This window comes from Triticum urartu, chromosome 7A, assembly GCF_056163025.1.
Source record: "Triticum urartu cultivar PI428250 chromosome 7A, HENAU_Tu73, whole genome shotgun sequence".
Classification (NCBI taxonomy): domain Eukaryota; kingdom Viridiplantae; phylum Streptophyta; class Magnoliopsida; order Poales; family Poaceae; genus Triticum; species Triticum urartu.
Window position 1 is genome coordinate 597,521,458 of NC_141879.1, and position 27,973 is coordinate 597,549,430.

General features: G+C 44.0%; 3 protein-coding genes across 4 annotated transcripts; 1 reads left to right on the forward strand and 2 right to left on the reverse strand.

The window, feature by feature from the left end:
• Positions 1 to 309: 309 nt before the first annotated feature.
• On the forward strand, positions 310 to 1,342 carry LOC147960599 (uncharacterized). The gene has a single exon (XM_087535649.1). The coding sequence runs from the start codon at positions 325 to 327 to the stop codon at positions 1,315 to 1,317; it is 993 nt and encodes a 330-aa protein (XP_087391775.1). The 5' UTR covers positions 310 to 324; the 3' UTR covers positions 1,318 to 1,342.
• A 9,695-nt stretch (positions 1,343 to 11,037) lies between these two features.
• On the reverse strand, positions 11,038 to 14,317 carry LOC125521677 (uncharacterized). Its single transcript, XM_048686728.2, has 6 exons — positions 13,565 to 14,317; positions 13,202 to 13,393; positions 12,928 to 13,080; positions 12,549 to 12,686; positions 12,296 to 12,427; positions 11,038 to 11,365 (listed from the first exon to the last, which is right to left on the reverse strand). Exons 1-5 carry the CDS (start codon positions 13,974 to 13,976, stop codon positions 12,303 to 12,305), a joined length of 1,020 nt encoding a protein of 339 aa, XP_048542685.2. The 5' UTR covers positions 13,977 to 14,317; the 3' UTR covers positions 11,038 to 11,365; positions 12,296 to 12,302.
• Positions 14,318 to 20,850: 6,533 nt separating this feature from the next.
• LOC125520238 (mitochondrial carrier protein MTM1) lies at positions 20,851 to 26,763 on the reverse strand. Of its 2 annotated transcripts, none has more exons than XM_048685098.2 (10): positions 26,359 to 26,763; positions 26,207 to 26,281; positions 24,922 to 25,050; positions 24,766 to 24,825; positions 23,985 to 24,155; positions 23,406 to 23,499; positions 23,115 to 23,206; positions 22,876 to 23,025; positions 22,620 to 22,678; positions 20,851 to 21,354 (listed from the first exon to the last, which is right to left on the reverse strand). In XM_048685098.2, the coding sequence occupies exons 1-10, from the start codon at positions 26,584 to 26,586 to the stop codon at positions 21,225 to 21,227; spliced, it is 1,188 nt and encodes a 395-aa protein (XP_048541055.2). In that variant the 5' UTR covers positions 26,587 to 26,763; the 3' UTR covers positions 20,851 to 21,224. The 2 variants fall into 2 exon arrangements, with proteins under 2 accessions (XP_048541055.2, XP_048541054.2); XM_048685097.2 differs by having other exon boundaries at positions 23,115 to 23,209.
• Positions 26,764 to 27,973: the final 1,210 nt, after the last annotated feature.

Sequence of the window (27,973 nt, forward strand, 5' to 3'; positions counted from 1 at the left end):
TATTCTAGAGGTCATCCTTATGTTGCTCCTACATGCCATATTTGTGGATTTCAGGGCCATTCACCCGCTGAATGTCAGCGTGGTTACTCTCACTCTCCCGATTTTTATGGCATGAGCTTCGCCCCACAGCCTAGCTCATACCAAAACAATTACTCATATGGGTGGCCTGAGAACCAGAATATGTCATATAGGAGCAACAACCCCGAGATCTCACCGTTTGCTTCTAGTAATCATATGCAGGGATTTAGGTACAATGAGGAGAGCCACAACTATGCTCCACAATAGATTTATTCAGCTCCTACTCATATACCTCAACACCAGGAGATGTTGCCAATGGAGTTAAATGGTCCTCCATTTGGTCAACCAACAACTCCAGCAACCGCCGAGCAATCTCATGTGCAAGTGCCCACACAAGATGAATTTGATGATATAGACAAGCTCACATTGCTTAGTCTCGAGTTCACTTGGAGTGCCGAGGATGATCCTATTAGGAAGGTTATACTAGAGGAAATGAAGAAGATCAAGAGTGGAAAAGAGCTAGTTGAAGAAGTAAGGAAGATTGAGAAGAACATCAACGCTGGCAGCACTATTTCTTCACAGCTTGAGCTGAGTGTTTCTGGGATTCCCCTTGATACATGTGAGGTTCCAACACCTTCATATCCAGCTAAGGAAGATAGCAAGTGCCTTGAGGAAGAGATATCTCAGATTGAAGAAGATGAACTAGAAGACAAGGAACAAGATGACCAAGAGCTTGAATGCCCAAGTGATCAAGACGAAGATCTGTTACCTATCACTCCTGAAGAAGTAAAAGAAGCTCCTGTAGTTGAAGATGAAGAACCAGAAATTCATTTGCCCATCGTCATACAAGAGCGTGATATAGCAGGTTTATCTAATCCTCTCGATGACATGCGTCCATATGAATTGTTTGCTACTACCTTGCATTGCATGATGTTATCTGTTAAATTAGATTTGAAGAAGTGTTTGCTTGGATATGATGATACATATACTGTTGGTGGCATTGCTCATATTAATGATGATCACACTTATTTTCCTCATGCCAAACCTATACTTAATGATAAATATCATCCTCATGTTAGTATTGAGCTTGTTGATTCCTATCATACTCGCCATGTTCTTTATAGCTATGCTTATGTAATTGGGTACTCTATTGATGATTTAGAGGGCATTACCCCTTTCACTTGTATGGTCTCTTTTGTCGAGTGCTCTTTCAGGTTTTTGCTACTGCACCGTTCACTACATGCTGACCAGGTTCGAGATGACATTCCTTGGGACCCCAGTGGATTTAGAGCATGGTGAAGAGGAGAAGCAATGGGCACATACAAGGAAGAGAAAAGCTGGAGCGTGCACGAGGATAGAGAGCATGAGGATAGAGAAGCAAAAGGAGAGGAGTCACGATGCAAGAGGATGTGAGATGATCGAGCGAGTTCTACTTCATAAAGCCCGGTGAGCTGTTTCATGACCCCAATCTGAATATATCATCTATTGATACAAGCTAAAATCAGTTGCTAGTTCGGTTGCTTGAGCCAGTTATTACTTGTTGTCAAGCTGAAATTCACCTTTGGCATCGTGCTTGATGTGAATTTGTGACCTTGATTTCTAAATGCCTTGTAAACTAGTGATCTACACCATGCGTGCTTGGCTGAAATTAGTGAGAACTATTAGTTTTGAGTGCTCAAATCCCTAGTACACTAGAAAATTTCATCATTTTCTGCATTTACTATGATACACCTAGATCACCATGTTTAGATGCTGAATTTGTGCTAAGTGTGTTCCCATTGAGAGCAATCACCTAACCACTATGGATTAGCATGCTATGTTCCCTCGATCGGTAGCATGTCAACCAGACATGGAGAAGTGAGGATTCCTGTTTTTATGCTTATGCGTTGTTCATTTTTTTTAAAAAGTAAATCTTATAATGAATGATAAGTCTGACTACCTACGGTAGCATGCCATGTTCCCTGGATCGGTGGCATGTGAAATCGGGTTAGCTTGGGCAGTAACTATTAATAAATAAATATGTAATTGTCGAACCAGGTGTATACCATGTTCTCGGGATCGGTGGTATGTTCCTTTGGGGAGACAAACAAAAAAACTAATAATTGGTCGAGCCGGGTGTATACCATGTTCTCGGGATCGGTGGTACGTTCCTATGGTGAGACTAATAATAATATAATCATTGCTTTATCTCTGTAAATAAGTGATTTGATCTCAAGATTTAATTCCAGTTCATTTTGTTCTCGGGATCATGCTCTCTTTAGGAACCTTTTGGCACAATCAGCATTTGAACTTTCTAATCTTCTTTTATCATTGTAAAAGTTTAAAATGGTCAAGTCTACTAGTATCCTACTGCTTTGTAGCACTCTAACCACTAATTTTCACTAAGTCTGAAGCATGCATTGTTTAGAGATCTACTTCACTTGGCATTCTCTAGTCAGCTCACTATTCACTATCTTGCTCTTGGCATATGCCTTTACTTGAGGACAAGTAAAGATTTAAGTGTCGGGGGACTTGATAAGCACATTTCATATACATAATTTTGGCACATATATACACCATTTATTGATATATGTTCATCCATTCTTACTATGAACTGTGATATATTTGGATGAAAATCATATAAAAGATCATTTACTCGCCATTTGTTTCTTCTGCAAAAAAGTGCGCAAAGGCACTATAAACCTCAAGATTCTGACTAAGAGGCCGAAGAATACAAGACAAGGACGGGAAAGAAAGAAGGGGGACCTGAGCATGAAGGAAAGAAGAAACCGAGGGCCAAACTAGAGAAGGGAAGGGATGTGCTTGCGAAGAAAGAAGGGAGCAAGAGGGCCAAATCAAAAAGTGGCAAATCTGATCGTGGGATCAAATCCCTAGCGCTAACCACCGATCCCCTTTGGGCCTGGCCACACCTCTGTCTCTCCCTCACCCCTCCTTCTCCAGCTCTGGCCGCCGCCACGGCCAGGCCGGCGTGGTGGTGCGCCTCCCATCCATCAGCCCCGCAAGACACCACCATCGCCATCCATCACCAGCGCCATCTATCCACACCTCATCGACATCCATCACCAGCGCCATCTATCCACACCTCATCGCCATCCACCCACCACCAGCACCATCACGACCTCTCCCCTTGTTGCACCCATGTTGTCGTCTTCCCAAACCTCTGATGCTCCTCTCCTCCGATCTGAATTCTTCTGCCATTCCCTGTGAACCTTGCTGCTACTCCATACCCATCGACTGACCAAGGACTTGAAGCCCTTCTTCCCTTTGCTGCTGCTCCTCTTCTCCTAATCTTGTTGTTGCTCTTCCTGAACCCCTGCTGCTCCTTCTCTCCTCCACCTCTTGTTGCTGCTCCCTCTCCCATGAACCTGTTGTTGTTACTCTCTCCTTGCGCCCCCTTGCTGTTGTTCTTCTCCGACTCCTTCCGCTCCTTCCCTCGTTCCTGTTGCTACTATCTGAACCTACTGCTGCTGCTTCTTCGTCTCAAACACCCCCTGCTACTGCTTCTTGCGCCCCCTCCTACTGCTTCTTGCGCCCCCTGCTGTTTCTCTCTCCCTCTCTGCTGCTCCTCACCCACCAACCTGCTGCTACTTCTTCTTCCTCAACCTCCTGCTGCTGCTATCTCCCTCTCTCTAAATTTCTGTAGATTTGAGATTGAATGTAATATTCAGATTTTTCTAGTGCTATGATATGTTTAGTTTCAGACTCAAGCTTGTGTGGTTTTAAATTGTTGATCTGAAAATTGAATTGTGGCATATGACCCTCTGTTCTTATGTGTGGTAATTAGTTAAACCCGTCACTTGTGTTCTGTACTTCTTGAATAAAGGAGTTCATCTTGTAGTACATGTGGTAGCTTTGTACCTGTGATATAAATATATATTTGTATGGTGATATATTTCTGTCCCTGTCACATTATTGCTTCTTCCCTTTGTTACATTGTATGTTAGTTATATATGTTTGTGTTGTAATATCAAGTACCTGTGATGTATACATATGTGAGTGTGATTGTGATGTGAAATTTCTTTCCTTGTTCCGTAATCTTACTTTTGCCCCTTTTACATACTTTCTAGTAATATATGTGTTCTTTTATTGTAGATTTCCTTTTGTAGTCTATGTATGCATGTGTTGGTGTTTTATTGTCTCTAGTAAAACAAAAATACCAAAAATACAGTGAAGATAATCTGAACCTTCCATTGCTTATTCTCATTTTGTTTGTCATCAACTTTGGTTAGTTTAGGTCTATATTTCCTTGCTATCATCATCTAAATTCTATCACCTAGCTTTAGCCGAGCATAGTTGCTGTCGCCTAGTCCCTATGGAGAACACGACACTCGGAGTCCGGGCAAAATATCCCACTGTACTGACAATAGATCAACACGGCCGGCTCATCAATATGTCTGTTGTAAGTCCGGCTTGGGACGGGGTGGAATGAATCCTCTCACGAATGTACGAATAAGCCTGTTGTTGAGCCAAGGCTGTCTGAAGGAGCTCTCTAGCCTGCCGCGTCTCAACCGCTATTGGGGACTCGCCTTCGACTGGGAGAGCCGCTAATCGTGAAGCGGCAGCGACCATGTTATCCAAGGGGTTAGAATAATGACCCGGCGGCGTCGGCACATGCTGCGGCGGGTTATTGTCTTGACGAGGCAGATCCATCGTGCACGGTTGAACCGGCGCCCCCGTTCCTGGTGTTTCAGTCCGGTTTACCACTGCCTGGTTACTGGTCCCTGCTCCGGGCGTGTTGAAGAGGTTTCTCGCCTCGTAAACCAAAGGTAGGCGGGTCTGATGCCTTCTCCTCATGACATCATTCAACGTGTTCTGATCTAGCATAAGCCAGAAAGACTCTGATTGAATCTGCTGCACCTGAGCCTCTAACTCGGCTCGCATCATGGCCATCCTCACGTCCTCGGCTGCCAGGTCTTCCTTGGCTTGAGTTATCTGGTCTCTCACCTTGGCGACTTCCGCATTATGCTCGTCCCGGTTTGCCGCACTAACCTTGGCCGTCATCAGCGTTGCTAAAGCGTCAAGTAAACCGGACAAGACTTGAGCTGGCGGGCCCGCAGGGCCACCTGCCCCGGCCGTCGTTGCCGCTGCTGATGCGGAAATCAACGCCGCCGCAGTTGAGGAATTCTGCCTTGGCTGTGTACCGGCCATGAAGATTGTGACTCGGTTCGGCGGCTCGTAGGGATCCGGAATACTGTCACCATCGGAATAGCCCCCAAGCTGGCCATCTTGCAGTTGATACAACGACTCGATTTCTCCAGTAGATGACTCGCCATCGGAGTAAACGACGGTCTCACCACCAGATACCGATCTATCCTCAGATTTCGCCTCGTGGATGAATCCCACGAAGGCACGCTTCATGGCAGGCTGAACCGGGCGGGTCTCGCACGCTGAGCCGTCTCGATGATGTCGGTGCAGATGTCCGGCTCAGGGCCCGGTTCGCCGATCTTGCCGATGAAGACGTGAATTCCACCAAAGGGGACCCGGTACCCGTACTCAATGGAGCCGGCCTCGGGGCCCCAGCCTGCGTCGTCGATGTAGAGCTTGCCACGACAACTCTTAGTCATCCGGCCCACAGCGTACCCCTTGATCCCTTCAAAGCTGCCCTTTAAGAACTCGAAACCACTGTGCGCTGGCCCCACGGTGGGCGCCAACTGTCGTGGAATTGTCACGACAGATGTCCTAGTTGATGACTTAGTCGTGGAGCCATCGCAATGAGGTTAGCTTAAAGGGGTTAATCGGGACAAAGGACACGAGGAGTTTATACTGGTTCAGCCCCTTGCTGTGAAGGTAAAGGCCTAATCCAGTTTGAGGTGGTATTGCTAGGGTTTCGATGACCAGGGAGCGAATACGCTTGACCTGGCTCTCGATGTGTTGTTTCTTGTCCCTAAATCGCCGCCGAGTCGTCCCCTTATATACACAGGTTGACGCCCAGTCGGTTTACAGAATCCCGGCCGGCTCATAAACGTGTCCGGCTCGGTATCCACTCTTTCCTAACGTACAATACAAGTTATATACTTCATGGCGGTTTACATCTATGGGTCTTAACCCGTCTCTGGGCCTTGGGCCTTGCTATTAAGTTTCCCTTGTAAAGCGCCATCCTTCATGTCTTCTTAGGCTTCAATACGGGTGAGTCACTATGAGCATAACCCGGCCCCTCCAGGGCAGTTTATACTCAATAGTTATATCCCCAACAGTACCCATGGATTCGGCTAGCCGTGGAGTGTGTTTGTTGGTGGAGGGGGAGTAAACATTTACTTTTATTGCTTGGGAACCGTCACTGATGTGTTTAGCATGGAAGATATTGGTAACTTTCGGTCGTGATGTAAACAGGAAGGGTGCATTTCTCAAAATTGCATTTATCTCTGTCTTTAAAACTATGAGCTCTGGAACCACTGCAAATCCCTGCTTCCCTCTGCGAAGGGACTATCTATTTACCTTTATGTTGAGTCATCACCTTCTCAAATAAGCGCTAGATCTGAGAGCACTACTACCATCCTCATGCATTCTGTATAGTTAATGTTGGATGCATCATGACTGGATCTTCTCTACCATGAATTACAATGTTTATTAATCGCTGCTTGAACTGTGGAGATGCTCTGCATTTATGTTTTGCAGTCCCAGAAAGGGCTAGCAAGATACCACTGTTGTCATATTATATCATGATTGTTTTGACAAAGTGTTGGGGTTTGAGATATCTTATTATTGCTCGCTAGTTGATTATGCCATTGATATGAGTCAATATATTTTTAAGAGTTATTGCTGATATGGTTAGTCATGATCTTTGCTGAAAACCTGGGTGCTACTTAAGCTTATTTATGTAAACAAGAGCAAAAGAGTTCGTAAAAGTTTGTCAACTGAATTGCTTGAGGACAAGCAAAGGTTTAAACTTGGGGGAGTTGATACGTCTTCGTCGTATCTACTTTTTCTAACGCTTTTCCCCTTATTTTGGACTCTAATTTCCATGATTTGAATGAGACTAACCCGGACTGACGCTGTTTTCAGCAGAACTACCATGGTGTTTTTTTGTGCAGAAATAAAAGTTCTCGGAAAGGAACGAATCTTTTTGGAGATTTATTTTATAATAAAAAATACTAGAGCCAAGAACCCTCGGAGGGGGGCCCTGAGTGAGCACAACCCACCAGGGCGCGCCCCCTCCAGGCGCGCCCAGGTGGGTTGTGCCCACTTGGTGGCCCTGCAGACCCTGACTCCGACTCCATAAATACCTATATTTGGAGAGAAAAATCAGGGAGGAAGAATTATCACGTATCACGATACAGAGCCGTCGTCACCTCCTGTTCTTCATCGGGAGGCCAGATCTAGTATGTTTGGGGCTCCAGAGAGGAGGATCTTCGATCTTCGTCATCACCAACCCTCCTTCATCGCCAATTCCATGATGCTCCCCACAGGGAGTGAGTAATTCCTTCGTAGGCTCGCTGGTCAGTGAGGAGTTGGATGAGATTCATCATGTAATCGAGTTAGTTTTGTTAGGGCTTGATCCCTAGTATCCATTATGTTCTGAGATTTATGTTGTTATGACTTTGCCATGCTTAATGCTTGTCACTTTGGGCCTGGGTGCCATGATTTTAGATCTGAACCATTTATGTTTTCACCGTTATATCTATGTTCTAGATCTGATCTTGCAAGTCATGTTCACCTATTACGTGTTATGATCCGTAAACCCCGGAGTGACAGTAGTTCATGTATTCACCATGTGTTAATGATTTGTTCCGATTCTCTATTAAAAGGAGGCCTTAATATCCCTTAGTTTTCTTATGGACCCCGCTGCCACGGGAGGGTAGGACAAAAGATGTCATACAAGTTCTTTCCATAAGCACGTATAACTATTTACGGAATTTATGCCTACATTATATTTATGAACTGGAGCTAGTTTTGTATCGCCCTAGGTTATGACTATTATATGATGAATATCATCCAACGAATCCATCGATCCAATGCCTACGAATTTTCTACATATTGTTCTTGCTAAGTTACTATTGTTGTTGTTACTATTTCAACTATTACAAAATCATTGCTACCACTGTTACCGTTACTATTGCTGTTACTACTATTATCAAAACTACTATAGTACTTTGCTACTGATCACTTTTTTGCAGATAATTAATCTACAGGTGTGGTTGAATTGACAACTCAGCTGCTAATACTTGAAAATATATTTTTTTGGCTCCCCTTATGTCGAATCTATAAATTTGGGTTGAATACTCTATCCTCGAAAACTGTTGTTATCCCCTATACTTGTGGGTTATCAACAAGCATAACATAGCATAGCATAGGGGAGTTCATCATCACACGCATAGCTTAGGGGATTTTTTAGTACAAATTGTAATTAAACATAACCGAAATTTAAAAATCATAGCGTAGATCTACTCATCGCTGGAGTTCTTGTCGAAGCCGCTGTCGCTGGGCAGGGGCTCGTTGCCATGGAGAGTGTTGTAGATCAACGTGGAGCAGAGGATGGCATGTAGCTGGAACTCCTCCAGGAGCGTCGACAAGCGTGCGGCCGCAACTACATCTTCCGCTGCGGTGGCCTCCTTCGCGTGGAACCAAGCGAGCTTCGCCTCCCTACAGCGCTGCAGCGCCGGATCGAAGATGTCGCCGAGGCGGCAGAAGTTGGCCCAAGCCGAAGCACCGGCGCTGCAGGTCTTGGCGTCGCGCTTGCATACCGCCTCCCTCCAATAATCCTACACCTACGAAACAAGTTACGAAAGGCTACGTAAACTTCCCTTCGATAGTTCTCTTCGGCCCCCTGATTTTAAGTGGGGTGTGCCCGTCCTCCCCCCATCCTAATCACAATCTACCATGTGGCTAATTACGTAGCCTTTCGTTAACTCGTTCGTAGATGTAGCATTGTTCCGCCTCCCTCTGCCTGTCTGGCACGGGAGGGTGGAGGTCGGAGCCGCCTGCCTTGTCATCGTTTCTACTCTTGTGGGCGATGAAGCCGCTGCGAGTGTCGAACCCACTGCGGTACCCGAAGCCCCCACGGGCGTCGAAACCCCTATTGCCACCACGCCCCGCACCCGTTGTCGCCATGGCCACGAAGATCCGGTCGAGCAAACCACGGCAAAACGCTGCCGGAGGGGAAGGATTTGCGGCGGAGATGGAAAGGGGAGAAAGGGGACAGATGCCCTAAATCGGCCGGGCGCCGGCATATATACCAGATGCGAAGGCGGTATATGGGTCGGACCGTTTTTGCGGGATCTGCTCTGGCCGGATTTTTGGGTTGTCCCGTAAATCGACCAGAAAAGCGTAGTTCGCCGGCGTTTAAGGGATCTGCGAGAGATGCTCTAAGGCGTGGAGGAGAAGGGAATAGAATGAACTAGTAGTGGCATTTGGTGTGTGTATATAGTAATTTAGTGGGAGGGTAAAATCATCATTCGCCAATTTGGAGCCAGCTCCCGCTGCGAGAAGCCCGAAATGGCAGTTGTGGCTTCTGGGCCTATTTCGTGGAGCGCTCCGAATCATGGCTGTTTGGAGCCGGTTTGTTTGGGCTCCGGCTTTTAGGGATTGTCTGGATGGAGCCCTAATAGGCAGGTCCTTACTCTGGCAACGATCCTGGCCTCGGGCCTACAAAATCCAACGCCTGGGATTGGTGCCCGAGTGACAAGTTTTTATGGAAGCCAACCAAACAGCCCCTAGAAGCTGGTGGAGCCGTTGTTTGAAGACCAAACGAACACACCCGGGTTGTTGGTGAAAACCGGAAGGTTGGAGTTAGGCTAGCTATAGTGGGGGTAACTTAGATAGTAACTTAACACATCCCAAGATAATTTTGCTTATGTGACAATTATTTAATGAGGAGAGAGGTGCTTGGAGTAACATAATATGTTACTGTAACATAGCGATTCCCGAGGTAAAATGAGTCTATAAGGCAATAAATGAAACAAACTATGACACTATTACTAAGATACTTTGCACTATGGAGGGAGTAACTTAGACTAGTGTCATACATATGACACTAGTCTAAGTTACTCCCCACTATGACCAGCCTTAGAGATTGCTGGTGCATGTTGGTGTGTTCGCTGCATGACAATTGGGAAACGATTCTAGAGGCAATCCAATGGCGCGGGGGCGCTTGAATCTGACGGCCACGTGGCGACCAGCCGGAATTTGGGCCTAGCGTTGGCCAGCTCGTCATGCTTTATTATTCTTTCCTCTGTCCTTTTGGGTGCTATATATATGACGCCGCGCGTGTTTTCATAGAGGAGGTGCCCTTTATGTAAGTCGTTGATCTCTGCCGCCCGTTTCCTATCCTAGACCGAGGGAGAATCCGTTTCCCACAAGCAGCCGCAAGAGAAAACGCGACCAGCCTTCCGGCGACGCCGGGGATCACGCATACAACCAACGATGTCCCAACTATACGCTGCCCTGGTCGACGCCCGTGCGTGCTGCGGAAACGGCTCGTGCCGTCGTCGTCGAGACGTCAACGCAGCACGGGCACAAAAGCTTCCAGAAAGGAAAGGACGGGGGGATCAAAAGCAGCCACCAGCCCTCCTACGGCGACCTACCTTTCGTCCTCACGCCGCTGCATGGTACTCTCTCGAACTAAAACCACGACGAGTAATTTGGAACAGAGAGAGTACATGTGAATGAACCATAAACGAACACGCGATCACATCATCAGCAACGCGCGCATCAAGAAACTCTTCACGGTCAAATCAAAAGAAACGGGAGCTCCTCCGAGTCTCCCACCCCACGCAGCACGCCTCAGAATTCCTCCAGGCTCCCTGCACCCCACCAATTTTCTCATCTCAGTGCCAGGACAATGGCCGCTGAGTCGCTGACCCTGATGGCTCCATCAGCATGACACCTTCCAGAAGCGAAGACGACTCCATTGGCGCAACCGGCTTTCCCAACCAGGAAGAGCGGCTCATTCATACTACACTTGTCAAACAGCTGATCACATAATGAGCCGCCCCTCGTCGGTTCATCATCAGCGACGACAGCGACGGCCCAAAATTGATGTGGACACTACACATAAGTGCCCACACACAGTGCCAACAAACATCCGCAAGGGGCAAAACATGCTTAATGCCGATATATTACAAAAGAATATGACTACTATACGTATTCGGGCAATACCTTACACTGGCCTACATATGCAAACTCGTTAATCTGGTATGAACACCATGAAGAATATATATATATATAGTATGGGTGTAGAAAAATATACGCGCAGGCACCGGGAAGACGGGGCCGCTGCAGCCAAACTACAAAATGAGCCGGACAAGGCACAGCTACTACTTACTGCAACTTAAAAAGGGCTAATGTCGCGAGCATCACTTATTTTGCACCATCATCATCTATTCATCTCGAGAGACGATATCTCGACAGCCTGGAAGCATGAAAGGAGGAGGTGTCACCAAAAAAAGGACGTCTCAACCAAACGTTGATCGAAGCAGATAATAAAACAAGGCGTGTGATATGTATGTTCTTATTGCTGTTGACATTAATGTATGAAATATGTATAATTTCATCAGAAGTTTGTCCCTACATGCAACCACCACAATGCCTGGGCTACTTATGCTTATTGCCGTCTGCATCATATGAAATAATGTTTATTGTTCTCAGAGTTTGTTTTCTTATCCAACTACCACGATGCATGCGCTACTAATGTTTATAGTCGTTGAGATTATTCGAAATAATATTTATTGCACTTTGATGTATGTTTTCATGCCTAACTATGATGATACATTAGAAGAAGAAAAATCAGATAACACACTGAGATTGATTGAATTGACTTCACAAAGAAAAGTAGGGCTGTTTTGGGGGTTGCTACACAAAAGATACAGACGATCGACTCAGTATGAGTAATTCATAAGAAACTTCAAAGCTGGACCAAAGAAAAATCAGATAAAGTGGGTGAACTAACTAAGTTCTACAGGAAAATCAGATAAAGTGGGTGTAGATGATCGAACGAAGTTCTGCTACTAAGCCACATTCAATGTGGAGTAAAGGAAATCTGGATTCATAACAAGAAGAGATATGTCTATTGATCTCCTCAAACCATTTCTTCAACCCCATAAAGGGTGGACCATGTCAAAAGGAATTTGGGCAGTGGACATTCTACAACCACCAAATTTTAACCCACCAGGTATTCAAACTAAAGGGTGAACTCTGTCAAAATGACTAAGCGTGTTGAGAATGCAACTAGGAAACCATGGCTTGATAAAAAAAATACGGAGTACTAGTAAGATAACTTCAATTCACGCAAAAGATTAATTATTCTTTCACAATAAAGAATGAACATACGAATGTGCATTACCTTGTCTCTATCTGTTGCCATTTCTTTTGCAATATTCTCCACATTTATGATACGGATTGGATGCATTGACACAATCAGGATTGATTTCTCCCGTTGGCTCTGCTTTCATGACAGCCTTTCCCTTTCTTGAGTCTGAAGATAAACAGATATACAGAAAACCATAAATATGGTTGTCAAGGTGGACCTTAAACCAAAGCCTCACATCCATGCATACATACACTGCTAGCAGGTTCAGGTAACTAAAAGAACGCACCTGGCTTGCTTGTAGGTGTTGATGGCGCTTCGTTCAAATGATCGAAACAGTACTGGGCGCATATATGGAATGGGTTGCCCGCATTTGGGCACCTCGGATCGACCTTCCAATTTTGCACCACGGCGCCATCCTTTCCACCTGCAAGGGCACTGGTGTCAGTTACAACAATAAAGCCCCAAAATGTGACGATTAAACAGAACTTAATTGAGCATCTGCAGCTAGAGAGAATGAAATCTCATACGAGAATCACCAGAACTGTTATTGAAATATAGACATTATAATTCAGCATGCCATTGCAATCCCACTGATCCCACAAATTAAGACAAAGCAAATCCATATGAGTAGAGGAAGCCCGGTACTAGTAGTATATTTGTTCTACCTTTCTTGCGCGGCGACTTCTTATCGGCTTTCTTCTGCTTCTCCAGTTCCTTCATCTTGACGGTACAATGCTCTCCACATTCATGAAAAGGGTTGCCGGCATTCGGGCACTTTGGATCCGCCTTCTTGCTGCCCCCGGACTTGACGCTGCCATCTGCACGCAATCAACCGAGAGATCATGGTAAATATGAGCACCGAAGTGCATCAACTCGAGATGACAACTAGCACATACGTAGATGCAAGGAGGGCAGGAGCAAGTGAAGCAAAGGAACAACCTTCCGAGGAGGAGGTGGAGCGGCCGGAGTGGCGGGAGAAGAGGGAAATGGGGGATTTGCCACCCTCCGACGAGCGGCCGCCCTCGACCATCTTGGCGAGGCAGTGGTTGGTGCAGACGTGGAACGGGTTGGCCGCGTTGGGGCACCGGGGATCCACCTTCTTGCCTTCCCCGTCCGAGGAGCCTTCACGCACTGCAGCGGTAGCATGAGAACAAAAAAATCAGTTTTTTATCGTTCGCAATTGGTCAATTTCATACTACTACTACTCCTACTAGATATGAACAGTACTGCTTCTACGACAACTATCTATGATTAAGAATTTGGGGACGGACAGGGAAGGGGAGAGAGGGGTTGGTTGCTCACGGAAGACATAGAGGGGGAGGCCGCCGGCGGAGCCGCCGGCCCTGTCGCGGCGGCGCGTCCTGGGCTGCAGGTCGCCGTCGCTGTGCGTCCTCCCGTTCTGGCCCCCGAGGCCCGGCGGCACCGGGGGCGACTTCACCGCCGGGGGCGCGACGGGGCAGTACTCGGCGCAGCGGTGGAAGGGGTTGTCGGCGTTGGGGCAGTCCGGGTTGACCGCCTGCTGCCTCGCCCCTCCCGCTCCGTCGCCACGCGGTCCAGCCCCGTTCTGCGCCGCGGCGCGGCCAGGCTGCGGCGGCGGCGGGGGGGACTTGCCGGCGGGGGCGGCGACGGGGCAGTACTCGGCGCAGCGGTGGAAGGGGTTGGCGGCGTTGGGGCAGGCCGGGTTGACCGCCCGCCCTCTGGCGTCCTCGGTCATCCTAAACCGGCCAGCGGCAGCCCACCCACAACCTCCTCCGGCAAGAACCTCCTCCGCCTCCGCTAGAGCAGCAGGATTCTTGACGCGTACCCAAGAAGACGCCGCAGGTAATCTAAAGGGCGGGGTTTGAGGCCGGAACCGCGGCGAGGGGGAGGAGGAGGACTCGAGCGGCTTGGCTTCCTTTTGTGCTGGAACTTGGACCGGAGACGAGGGAAGATTAAACGGACGGAGGGGGGGTGGATTAGGAGGCCGAAGGGGTCCAATCTGGTGTGGTAGTGGTAGCTGCGGTCCAACCTGATGGTCCGTTTCCACGTCTCTTTCTTCCCGGTTCCTGCTCCTTCTTCCTCGTCGTCGTCGTGGTGTTCCCTTTTCTTTTCTGCTTAGCTTTGTCATCGTGTTACCACTGTCAAGCTTGGCTACAAAACAAGAAGAAAAGAAAAGGAACCACCTCATCTGACCTCACGGTGGACCAACTGCCCTGGTTGATGTGTGAATGTGTGATCTAGGGATTTTGCATGGATTTTGCCTTCTCAAAGACTTGGCAATACCAACCTCAGTTCAGTACTGTGGTGGCTACCTAAAATGCCATATCTACTAGTTTAAAATTTCATCAGAATAAAAATCAAGAATTTTTAGAAGAATTGGTAGAGTATAGTGGCTAAAAACATGTGATCCAATGAAGAGTCACATGTTATGTTATTATTATAACCAACTACATCACGTGTAATGTGCGATAAAATCACACTAACCCTACTATTCGAAAGTCACGGTGTGAGAATGACATGAACAAATCATCTTCATCATCTCAATCCGCACAAAACTTTCCAGGAAAATTACAATTCTCGACAGGTCACTGCATGTCCTTATCTGTTGTAGAGTAATGACGACGACAAGTTGGGGTGTGTGGACAAGCTCCATGGAGTTGCCTGATATTTTTCAAATTTTGAAATTATATTTGAAAGTCTTGGAAAAGAGTCTTGAATGTTTTTCTTTTCTATCCACGTGGTTCTAGATTGACCGAATTCCACTATCAAGAATTATAATCGAAAAACAAAAATATAACTCACATGTAAATGATGTGCTCTACATGCATGTCCATATTTTGTACTCCCTCCATTTCAAAATAGATGACTCAACTTTATACTAATTTTAGTACAAAGTTGAGTCATCTATTTTGGAACGGAGGGAGTATTAATGAATGTTTTCATTTCTAGGTACATAAAATACAAATATGTGGATCTCATGTTACCGATCCACATTTTTGTAGCCTAACTATTGGAATATTTCTTCATGAGACATTGTAAATGTGCGTCTTTCATCTAAATGTACAAATGGAAACAAAACTGGATTTGATTAAAAAAACAAATTTAGAGCTTACGGGTACTTTTAAGAATGTTTTTTCAGAATTTCAAAAAAAAAAGACTGTTTTTTCAGATTTTTTAATGCGGCCGTTGGTAGCTTTTGCCGATCGAGCACTATTGAATGAAAACGTTGTACGATCTTACTTGAACAGTATTTGTACTATAGGATCATACAGTTGCATCCTTAAGGAATGAAAGCGTGGTGAGGTGTAACAACATCACGACTGGCCAAAAGTCAGATTTTGTACTAGTTTTAATCATAGTAGTTAATTGCCAGTTTGTTGTAACGACACTTACTTTAGTGGTTCAGCATCAATCTTGTCCCATATATGCCTTATATCAAATTTGCTAACATTTAATTTGACAGAAATATGGGTAAGGAAGACAAAGAAGTTTTGATTTAGTTGAGATATGATAAAATTGTTTTGATCTCATTGAGTTAATGCAGGACGTGATTTTGAAAAACTATTGATTTAGTTTAGATTATTCTAAATTAATATATTTATGTTGGTCTTTTTTTTGTACGACATTGATTGGAGTTACCAAAAATATCAATCTCTACTCCTAAAGAGGACCGGTAGCTTCCCATCACGGCTTATTTTCGCCTCACTTCCCATCATCATTCATTTCGTCTGATTTATTTTCGTCTCACCTTCCACCACCCCCTCTTACTGGTTTATCTTCGCCTTACCTCCCACTACCCTCCCCCACTGGTTATTTTCGTCTCACCTCCCACTACCCATCACACTGGATTTTTAGTGAACAACTAGAAGAACGCCTGTGCGTTGCAGCGGGGCCACATTAACTTTAAGAGTTCAATATTAATCAAGTTAATACTACATTTAATGTTCTCATTCATATCAAGTGACATTGGCGACCTTTTTTACCATCAAATCCTCACACACACACACACACTCTCCCTCCCTCTTCCTCACTCCCCCCCCCCCTCTCTCTCTCTAACACACACACATATCCATCTTATTGGGTACGAGATGTAGAAGTTAATTGTTTCCTTTGTTTGGAGATTGATTACCATCCGTGAGTTAAGCTGAGTACTAAAGAAAAATCTGATTGTGATAGTGAATTGATTGTTGCCTTGTACGTTTGGTTTTGGTATTTAAAGATTGATTACCATTCGTTAGTTGGGTTACCAAAGAAGAAATCAATCACCATATGTGAATTCATTGTGTTACCAAATAAATGTTGTGTTTGTCCGGCCAGTGGGAGGGGGGCGAATAAAAGCCCGACGAAAAAAACGACGAAACTGGGAGGTGGGATCGTTACTGCGGGGGAATTGGGAGGTGGGAGGGAGGACGAAAAAAACCAGGGAGGTGAAACGAAAATTAACCGCGGAGACTACCAACTGAGACATTAAAAATAGAGATAACGTACAAATCCACTCTTTCTTGCAAATCAGCACTTTTCTAACGTATAAAAAATCACATATCTAACTTTACTAATTTACCCAAATCAATTGTCAGACCCTCCTCAATGCAATTTGCAATTTACTTTAGGAAACAAATAACGGATTTTAAGAAAATAAATAACATACAAATCTTCTCTTTCCTAGCAAATCAGCATTTTCCTAATGTATACTAACTTTTTTAACTTATCCAAATCAACAGTGCAATTTGCTTTAGAAACAAATAATAGATATTAAGAAAATAAATAACAAATTTGAATGAAACTGACATGTAAATCATGATGCGACTTGATAGCTTTCTCTCCACGGTTTTTGTCGCCTCACCTCCCACCACCACCCATTTTGTTTGGTTTATTTTTACCTCATTTTCCATCACCCCCTCTCACCGGTTTATTTTTGCCTCACATCCCACCACCGCTCCCACTGGTTTATATTTGTTTCACCTCCCACTAACCCATCCTAATGGATTTTAAGGAAACAATAATGTACAAATCCACTCTTTGCTTGCAAATCAGCATTTTCCTAACATACAAAAAATCATGCATCTAACTTTCGTAATTTACCCAAATCAACCAAACCTCTATCAATGCAATTTGCTTTAGGAAACAAATAACGTACAAATTCACTCTTTCTTAGCAAATCAACATTTTCTTGACGTACAAAAGATCACGGATGTAACTTTCTTAACTTATTCAAATCAATCGGTTCATCCCATCAATGCAATTTGCTTTAGAAAACAAATAATGGATATCAAGAAAAAGAATAACGGATTTGACGTAAACTAACATGTAAATCATGATGCATCGTACACCATAGAAAACAATCTCTATTCCTAAAGGGGGCTTTAGTTTCTTCTCCATGGTTTTTTTCACCTCACCTCCTACTATCAACCATTTCGTCTGGTTTATTTTGCCTCACTTCCCATCACCAACTCTCATTGGTTATCTTTCCTTGCAAATCAGCACTTTCCTAATATACAAAAGATCAATGATATAACTTTTCTAATTTACCCAAATCAACCAATCCATTCATCCCATCGATGCAATTTGCTTTAGGAAAGAAATAATAGATTTTAAGAAAACAACTAACGTACAAATCCACTCTTTTATCCCTTCACCCCATCAAGTCCGCCGAGGATGCCGCTGTTGCCGTCGCCGCAGCTTCTGCCTGGCCTACTGGAGGGTATAGCTCGTTTATCCCGCTCCTACTGTTTTCTGTTATAGCCATGCTAGCGTTATACGTAGATGTGTCTGCCATTAGCGTAGTATGTGCTTGTGTAATCCAATATCAGTATGTTATTAATTTTGTCAATGTCATGCTAGTGTTTTATTCCTGGATTAAATTAATCAGAAAATTGCCCTTTTTAAAATAAAACTGAACTTTATTCATTAGAGATAACCGTTACATCGTTTGTGAGGATCATTACAATTTCATTTAGAAGCTCCTCAAAATAGTCTGAAGTCAAAGAAATTCCAGCTAATCTAGCAAGTTCATGAGCTACTTTATTTGCCTCTCTATAACAATGTTCGAATCTAGTCATGACAAGATCACATGCATAGTGAAAGTAGTCCTTGAAAATTGCCGCCGCCGCACCCGCTGATTGTCCTCCATCCTGCATAGTCTCTATCACCTCCAGGTTGTCTGAATTGATGATTATGCGATTCCACCCCGCCCTTTGCGCCAGTGTTAGGTCAAATTTGAGTGCTAAAACTTCAGCCATCAGAACATCCGCACATTAGTCAATTTTTCCATTTCCTCCTGCAATAAACCTACCTGAGATGATGCATTTACAAAATTGGATATGAGGGCTATGATCCCCATTGATATCTGATTTGCATTCCGAGTTAATTCCTTGTGCACTAACTACGACAGTTCACGTGACAGGAGACCATGGCGGGAGCTAAAAGTTCTCTCCCGCCAACCGTTTCTTATTTTAGGGGTCTTTGTAAAAAAGAGGGATTCCATAGATATAGCGGAAACAACATGGACTTTGCAGGACTCCGTAAAAAAAATTAAAATTAGCGGACGGCCGATTTTGCAGGATATACTCAGGCGGAATAAACGAGCTCGTCTGATGGCCTTTTTTGCAGGATATGCTAGAGATGCTTCCAAAGATAGAGATTTCAGAAAAAAAAAAAAACAATGACGAGGGTATCATCATCACCATCGAGACCACCGCCATGGCCGGTGGCACCTACGTAATCCGGAATTAAGCAACCTTTAATTCTTCGCCGAAACAGCTGAAGCTTCCCTTCCTCTGCACGCTTTCGTCCCTCAATCCCGCGCTGCGTTGGTGGCTTGCAGTCGCATGGCGCGAGCGAGCGAGCGAGCGAGTGCGATCTTCAATCTGCGCCCTTTCCGTCCGTCGCCCGCCCCCACCCTGACCTGCCTGCACGCACTCGATGACGCAGCTGACATGCGCTCTGACATCCCCGTTGTACGTTGTGGGGATCCTTTTCCCGTTACGGACCGACCGACCGATCGATCGATCACAGCCGTCGGTGGCACCACGACCCCGTCTGGACGAAACGGTCGAACTGGTACGACCCCCCGTCCGAGACCGTAAGCCGTTCGATCAGCCCTAACAACCGGGGTCTGGTAGGTTACCGGTAAAAGTGGAATTAATAAAAGACCAGGTAGTAGTACGTGTACTACTAGCACACCGAACCGCTTTATGCACGGTCGCACGGCTGCGTCCGTGTAACTTGTGTCTCTGGTTCAAAGATCGCGTGCAAAAGGAACTCGGAATGGTCCGTGTGGAGCAGCTGGTTGTCTATTGTTTTGATTTGATTCGATGAGCGGGACAAGAAAGAGGACACTTGATTTGATTCGGTCGCCCACACACACACGCACACATTGATTTTGTTCTTTAAAATGAGCTTCTGTGCACATGTGTTTCCACGGTCCACACCAAACGCCACCTAACTACTCTACTACTCGCAAGAGGTCACTCTGCATTTCAAAACAGAACCAAGAAAACATACCGAAAATGAACCAAACTAAACCAATTTTACATTTATTATGATTTATGATTTCGGTATGGTATGAACTTTCCATATAGTTTCGAGTTTTGGTTTTCATGGCATATACCAAGAAGCCGAACAATTAAGCGAATAAATAAATGAAAGCAAAAAATATATTTATATTTCTCGAGTCAACCAACCATATAAGTAGCCAATTTTTACACATCAACCAGATTCCTGTTAAACACATCCATTTTTCTTGTAACGTAGTCATATTTATCTTCAAAAGAATGCTAAGTACGTACATAACCATCGAATCCATGCATGCATACATACTTGTATATAGTTATATTATACTCTTTGTATAAATAGGTATGTGTTTTGAGTCATAATTTTGTACATTACTACACATCATTTTCAAATTTGCATCAATTTGGTTTTATGGTATATAATATACCTAAACCGTACCAAAATAATTTGGTATATACTGGAACCAAACCATCTTTAATATCATGCCGTATTTAGCAAAGTATTAGTACCATACAAACCGAAAAAAACATATAAATCGAACCAGTAAATCGAATGCACAGAGTTAGCAAGAGGATTCCCAACCCTGTTCTGGGCTTCCGGCCCATAAAGCCACATGCGCCAACATATAAAGTGCAAAAGAAAACATGCTCCAACACGAGACTTGCGCTATTTTCCATCTACTCTACTGGACCATTCTCTCTTTCAAGAGGTGACCAAATATTAGGAATTTTAAGTAAAGCTAGCACAAACTTTAAGTAACAACACTTCGCTCTAATTATAGCACAAGCTTTAAAGTAGTAATACATTTCCGGCCCCAATGCAGACGCATCCGCCTGCATCCATACCAAGTATAGAATGGAAGGAGGCATAGAGAACCTGAAGTGAATTGATAGCAGCCACCAAAGCTCTAGATCCTGAACATTTTTTCTTCTTAACAATCTTGATCGTGACGGCAATTCAAGGTGAGCATGCAGCCCATCCCATCTCTTAGTATCAAGATTGATGTCCTGGATTTTAACTGCTGCTGAAACTAGGAAACCAGTGAACATTTTCCTTGCAACCGGTTCAGGGCAATCCATCAGCATTTGAGACAAGGCAAAACAAAATTATTCTGTAGTTTTAAGCGTACAAAGCGCAAGGTATTATTGATCATCATCAATGCTACATCTTACACTACATTCATCTTCCTACGTAAGTTAATCAAAGTTATATGGTCCATTCCCCTCTGACAAAACTGGAGCTCGCTCCGCAGCAAAACTGAAAGCCTTTAAACATTATTACCAGGAGACAACTGGACCTCGTCCAGGAAAAATAATGCCTGATTGCTGCTCACTTTGATCCTCTAATTTGAGCCTTTACCACACCCTACCCTGCCCAAAGCTCGAGTGGCTGGCATAAACTAGACAGATCTGGGGAATGTCATGTTACTACAAAAGAAGGTGGTGGTTTTATCTTCCGGACAAAATCCTGGTCATGACATGTTCCTTTGGTGAAGAGCATACTTGACGACCTCGTAAAAGGAAATGACAATACCAACTGATGGTCCAGCACGAGCGACGCGTGGACCAACACCAGTGAACAAGCCTTTTGGACCTTCAGACCTAGCAGGATAAAATAGATCAGAGTGGAAAGGACAGCGAGCGGATTACAATATGTGAAGGATGATTCTATGACTACAGCTACAAAGTTTGAATGAACATAACTTCCCCAGTCATGACCTCTCTAGGTTAATGACTTGGAAAGGCAACACAAGAAAAGGCTCCAACAGGACATTGCACCAAAATTTTGGAGAAATAGAAAACAAGAGCAATCATGAAACCTGATCCAATCCACTTCATCTTCGTTCAAGGATTCAAGGGATATATCATAAATAAGCAAGCCATGATTTTGTACTAGGCAAATTGGATCATGAACATAACTAGCTAACTGATCCTAAACCCTTTGCAAGGCTATGGGTCTCCCACAAGAGGAGCTTCCACAAAAATTAAGAGGTGGCCAGAGGGTGTGGATTGATCACTTGTATGTAAAGAAAAATTCTAAACAAAATTTGACGACATTAGCACAATATACATCCGTCATGTCTCAAAATGTTGAATCCGAATTCCATCTACAGCTCAAGCAAAAAGGGCAAATCTAACAATCAATTATACGAGCATGGTACTATTCATTGCTGTTAACAGTTTGAATTGTCTTTTTCCCCACATCATGCTATGATGGATTTGGATTAAAAGCTATGCAGCATGATTGAAGTGCATTGTGTATGCCTCTTTCTTCTTCCAAATATTTTCAAGACTTCCAGATGTGTATTTTGGCAAGCTAGTGCATTAGTAAATATGATGTGCCCAATGCAGTGCATATGTCCACGGACCACGGCTATGGATATTTATTTGATTATTTACACTAGATACATATCATGATATGTAAAAAAATCTAGAAAATTATTTTCACAATATAAATTTGTTAGGTTTTGTAAATATATTCCAATAATTAGTGTTTCATACTTTCATGTAGCTTTTCGGGGAAAGCGGTGTCCAGAACAGCTCCTTATGTGAACTAGAGGGCACTGACGACTGTTAAGTTTATGAGACCTGGTTGGTTTTTCAAGTGGAAATTGTTATTGCTTCTCTGTCAAAGTTCAGTAGAAATACAGGGATGCTTTTATATTATGCTCTGACTGACCCATATTGCCCGACCCAGCAAGCTAGCCCAAGCCCAACTCAAACAGCTGACTAAATCATGGCTCTAATTAACATACAAGCCCAGTTGACAATTGTAGGTTGCGTGTCGGCTACCAAGCAGAAATGTAAATTTTTACTGGTTTGGAACGAAATGCTTCTTAAAACTTCACAGTATGTGGAAGACATACCTCAATATATCAACTAACGTTTGCCTCGTGGTCATTCTCATTGCCTTCTGGGCATCCTTCTGAAATGGAAAAACATACGCAAATTTTAAAGCAAGGCAATGAAAAAAAATAGAACATATGAAATTGATGGCAGGTAAAAATGAGATGGTGCTTCATGGGGGTCATGGTGTGTGGAGCAAACCTGAAAATAATGCTCTCATGACTATTTCCAGAATAGCACAGAAAACAGACTACAGAAAATATGAAATACACAAACCTCTATCTGTCTCCTTGTCTTGGCAACATCAAGAGGGCATGTAACACCAGCAGCAAGACTACCTGCTACAAAGCCAGCAGCAAAGTTCGCTCCCAACACACTAGCTGCATCACCGTCCTCTGCAACAAGACCAAGCAGCTTTCTTCGAATCTGCATGGTAACCTCAACAAGATTAGATGGATACCAAAGCAACTGTTAAATGGTTTAGCATATCTAAAACATGAACAACATGGACTTGCCGGCTCCAGCGTTGACCAGCATATAGCAGAGAATGGAACATCCCGAGCAAGCTGTGCCCCCACACCCGTCCATAGAACACGATAGTTTTGCACTGCTTCAGCATTAATTAATTCATCAATCAGAACAATTTCTTGCCTCAAAAATAAAGAGTTCAGGTTGTTGGAATGAGGAAAACAAAACAGACTACTGGAAAATAACAAATTTAAAAATGAAAAACATGATTGATATTATGATGTGAAAACATAAACCAATATGCTAATACAAAATGAGAACGAATTATACCAACATACCATTCTGACTTGAACTTGCATGTGGTGAAAGAACACCAAGCAATGTTTTCCACATTCCAGGAGGCTTTACTCCAGGCTGAAATTCCTTATACGCCTGTTAACATAAATAGTTACTTGATTGGATATTCAAAACAGATGTTCTTTTGCCCAGATCAAAACATGTCGTCTCTTCACAAAAATTTGCACGCGGTTAGAAGACACAAACATGTTTGTTGTAAAAAAAATATAGGAGTATGACTTTTGAACTGTTTTACTTTTTTTAGTTTATTACTGCTCACCAAAACACCATCTTCCTATTTGATACTACTTTCTATAAAACGAGAAAAAATATGTACTCCCTCCGTTCCTAAATATAAGACTTTGTAGAGATTTCATTATGAACCACATACGGATGTATATAGATGCATTTTAGAGTGTAACACTTATTTTACTCCGTATGTAGTCCATAGTGGAATCTCTACAAAGACTTATATTTAGGAACGGAGGGAGTATTACATAGGCCCCTAAAATTGTGCAAACAAAACTGTCCTCAAGATTATTTATCTGACATGAAATGAAATATACTAACTGGATATTTACCTGCATCCGTGTCCTCGCCAATTCAATTGGGGAACAAGCAATGCATGCGAGTGAACGTGCAACTGATCCTGCTACTAGTGGGGCATATGGTGTCAACCCAGGAGCATTGCTTCTTGTAAAATCTTCAATCTTGTTGCGGAATATGTCATAGCAAGGCAAATATATTCCAACCTGTTTGAGATCAAAAACATGATCATGGACAACATTAGTTTAGGGTGTGTTATACATTCACTAAGATATGATAAACTGAGAGTAAATCAAGGCGTCCAAAGGCGGTCAACCCCCGCCTTACCGCCTAATGTATACTTCAGCGCCTAAGGCGGAAAAAGTTTCAGGGCGCCTTACCACTCAAGCACCGCCTTATGGACGCCTTGAAAACGATCAACAAATATGTGCAGGCTAGATGATATCTGCCTTACTTAACAGACAGAATGGCTGAGGACAGAAGACAAAAATGAAAGTGTTTACATTGTTTAGGTTACAGAATTATTTGCTCATACAAACTATTATTTACATATGCAGATTAATAACAGTTTCATATATGGCTTCTTCTATTAAGATGAGTTTTACATGTATCAGCAGATCTGTAAAAACACCGAATTTGTTCTTGAAAACAGGTGCAAATGGCATGGAGAAGCGCAAGCTATATTGCCTACTCCACACATACCTGAGAGGTTGGAGGTACTAACATGATTATACAGATTTCACAGAAGAAGTTTTTTTTAATAATAACGCAACAAAAAGCACAACAGAATGCAGTGTGACAGAGCAAGAGACTCACAGTTGGTATAGCTAATGCCAAGCCAGCATTTGTACCTCTCCATAATCTACCAAATCCTTCCTGAAACAACCGATGAGCAAATATATCAAGTATCAGTATCCACAGGATGTTAATACTAACATAAGAAACTAGCAAACGGCATTTGCGCTGCATTACCTGTCTAACAACTTTCAAGAATACATCAACTGTTCCCTTGTACTGAAAGCAATCAGGTGGGCAAATAGGTTCACTTCCCAAAACAATACCACGTGTGCATGATGGAGAGCATCGCAACTCAGACAGTATCTGGAAAGAAGGCATAAGCAGCATTCCTCTAGTAAGCACAAGAAATAAATAGGTTATTTGTTTGATGGCTAACCTAGAACAATGGAACTGTTGAGTTCATTCAGACGATTAACATGAATAAGCATTAAATTAATGAAAAATTATTATTATGTAAACATGAATAACTTTGGTTCTGGAATATGATCGCAGTTTCAAGAGATTTCTAATGCCCATTTTCTTCTTATGCACAACCCCGCTCCAGATTACATTCCAGGAAACACTACAGTAGATTTGAAATGCATGTAATTAGAAATAATAGAATTTGCCAACCGCAAACAAAATCAGCAACAAGGTGACAAAACCAACATGCTTTATCTACCTACGGAAGGATCAAATCTGCACCGTTATTGAGAATAATCATCTTGGCTACCATTCCCAGTATCTGCAACACTGTTCACATCCCAACTCCAGTTGCTTATCGGTGGAGGATTAAATCACCTGTCAAAATTATCATAACATCTCCTGCCAGCCTGTGGTACAGCTTATCCGGTCGTTTTTCAAGCATAATGATATAGTGAATGCTATATGTATTCTCGTCACCCGTAGTTCATTCCCAAACAGAGACATGGCTAAGGCTACCCACCCCAAATAGCACGTTGTGCAACCACAGAGTGCACTAATGAAAATTATCACCACTGCTTGTTGAACAAACAAATAAGAGAAATAAGTAGATGTATAGAATTTCCGACATCTAATGAAATGCATGTGGTCTACGTTGGCGAAGCGATTCCGATAGCAAACTTAATCCGCAACACAAGAAATATTACCAGAAGTGCTAGCCAAGGACGAAATTTAACAAAACCAAGTTCTGAGGTAAGCTTATTTTTGGCCCAAAGAAGCAATCTCCTACATTGAAAATATAACTATCAATACACACACTGGATCGCACCAACTGACACATCAACTCCCACAGTGATAGCACACAAACCTAATCTACAAATGATAGAGGCTTACACACACGACGCCTCTTGTCATGGGTACTTCTGTTTTCTGGCTTCAAAGGGGTATATTATGGGACCAACAGAAATTTCTTGCAGAATCGGTTGTATCATCCACACTTCAAATTGGAGGCAGCAAAAACGAAACACAAGCCTACAGAAGGGGTCGGATTGCTCACCGCATCCGGGCCGAGCGCCGCCATCTGGGGTGCTTGGTAGTAAGGCACCCCCGCCGCCTGCGCCTGCAACCTCGTCTGCACGGGGAGACGAAAACCACGACCTATTAGCCATCACGAATCGTACAAAAGGACAAACTGGGAAGAGCCCGTACCTTGGCGACGTCGAGAGGGTTAACGATGATGGCGGAGATGAAGGCGGCGCTTGCGGCGGAGAGGGCGCGTTCGGCCATCCCGAGATCCTGGTCGGCCACCACCGCGGCCGGAGGGCCGGGTTGGGGAGGCTGCGAGCCGGACGTGGCGGCGGCGCCGCCGGAGAGGTCGATGCGCGCGGCGGCGGCGGTCATCCAGGCGGGGAAGCCGCCCCTAGAGCCGCCTGCCATGGCTCCCAGCAGCGCGGCGGAATCAATACGGCGGCGGAGGGGAGCGCGGGGGAGGTCGCGCGGGCCGTGCGGCGGTGGTGGTCTGTCTCTCTGTGGAAGGAGAGGAGACACGAGTCGAGGCTCGAGAAGAGAGGAGGGGAGGGGAGAGGGGTCGGTGTTTTTTTCCAGAGGAGTCCTTTGGTTGACTGTAACAAAGATAAAATAGCCGAGACCACGTCTAGGTCATATTGGAAACCAAAAAAAAAGCCTCTGATACATGCCCTATACTGGTGCTCAATTTTTTTAAAAAAAATATGCCTAAATTTTTGCTACAAGTGATGCAAATATACATCACTTCTAGTTTCTTTGGGGGGAGCCAAAACTTTCTTAATCCTTTTGGACACTAGTAATAATGTACGTGCAATGCACGTTTATATTAGATAGGATATTAGTTGCACGTTATATTAGGTAAGATATATCTGTTGCACGTTGGTATTTGATAAGATATCAATTACATTTTCACGGGAATGGTAGGATATTAATTACATGGCAGATTTCGAGGGATAGCGTTGAGTCAAACGTGTTTATAATCAATGGCAGTGATGGGTAATTAGAGCGTTAAACGTATTTGGTGCTCAACATTGGAGCGATTTTAACCGCTAGATAACATGATTTGACGGTCAAGATGGTTTGGATCTGCCCATTTGGGTCTTTTTATATTGGTATAGATATATATATATATATATATATATATATATATATATATATATATATATATATATTTAGAGGGATACAAGTTAGGCCATGGGTGAGATAAGCCATAAGTGACGACCCTGGTCAAGCAAGAGAGAGTATTTGGCTAGATTGTGTGCATCAAAATTCGATGCTTTACTTAAAGATAAAATTACAACTATTAAATTTGGTATTGCTGTTAAAATATACATCACTTGTTGTTGGCCAAAACTAATTCAATTGCGGCGGTTTCCGCCAAAGTGAAACTTCACCGGCACCCGACCAATTTTCGTTGTCACCGACACTCCGTAGGCCGCCCCCAGGCCAGACACCCGTTGACGCAGGTCGAAACATCCCCGCACCCCTCTTCAACGTTGAAGAAGCTTGAGACACACCAATTTTTTGGCCATCTGTTGTAGATACTCCAACAGATCCCCTTTCCCCAATAAGTTTATGGTATCGGGGAAGTTGGGTCAAAAAACAAGTCTAGCAGCTCCCATTCTCCCTTATTGGTAGTCACCAAAAATCCAGTCCTCTCTCGGCCTTCTCTCAGTGCACCATCGCGCGCCGCACCACCACTGCTGCCACCACATGTCACCGACGTTCGCACACCACCACCCACGCTGCCCGCCCTCTTAGCAGCACCACTGACTGTCGCACCACTGTCATCGTTCAT

Coding starts and splice junctions, on each gene's coding strand:
- LOC147960599 (XM_087535649.1), top strand. CDS start 325: ATGTTGCCAATGGAGTTAAATGGTCCTCCATTTGGTCAACCAACAACT.
- LOC125520238 (XM_048685097.2), bottom strand. CDS start 26,586: ATGGCAGGCGGCTCTAGGGGCGGCTTCCCCGCCTGGATGACCGCCGCC. Junction 26,282..26,358: donor ACCCTCTCGACGTCGCCAAG/GTACGGGCTCTT, acceptor CTCCCCGTGCAG/ACGAGGTTGCAGGCGCAGGC. Junction 22,679..22,875: donor AGACAAGGAGACAGATAGAG/GTTTGTGTATTT, acceptor TTTCCATTTCAG/AAGGATGCCCAGAAGGCAAT.
- LOC125521677 (XM_048686728.2), bottom strand. CDS start 13,976: ATGACCGAGGACGCCAGAGGGCGGGCGGTCAACCCGGCCTGCCCCAAC. Junction 12,687..12,927: donor GAAGTCGCCGCGCAAGAAAG/GTAGAACAAATA, acceptor GTGCCCTTGCAG/GTGGAAAGGATGGCGCCGTG. Junction 12,428..12,548: donor AACACCTACAAGCAAGCCAG/GTGCGTTCTTTT, acceptor GTTTATCTTCAG/ACTCAAGAAAGGGAAAGGCT.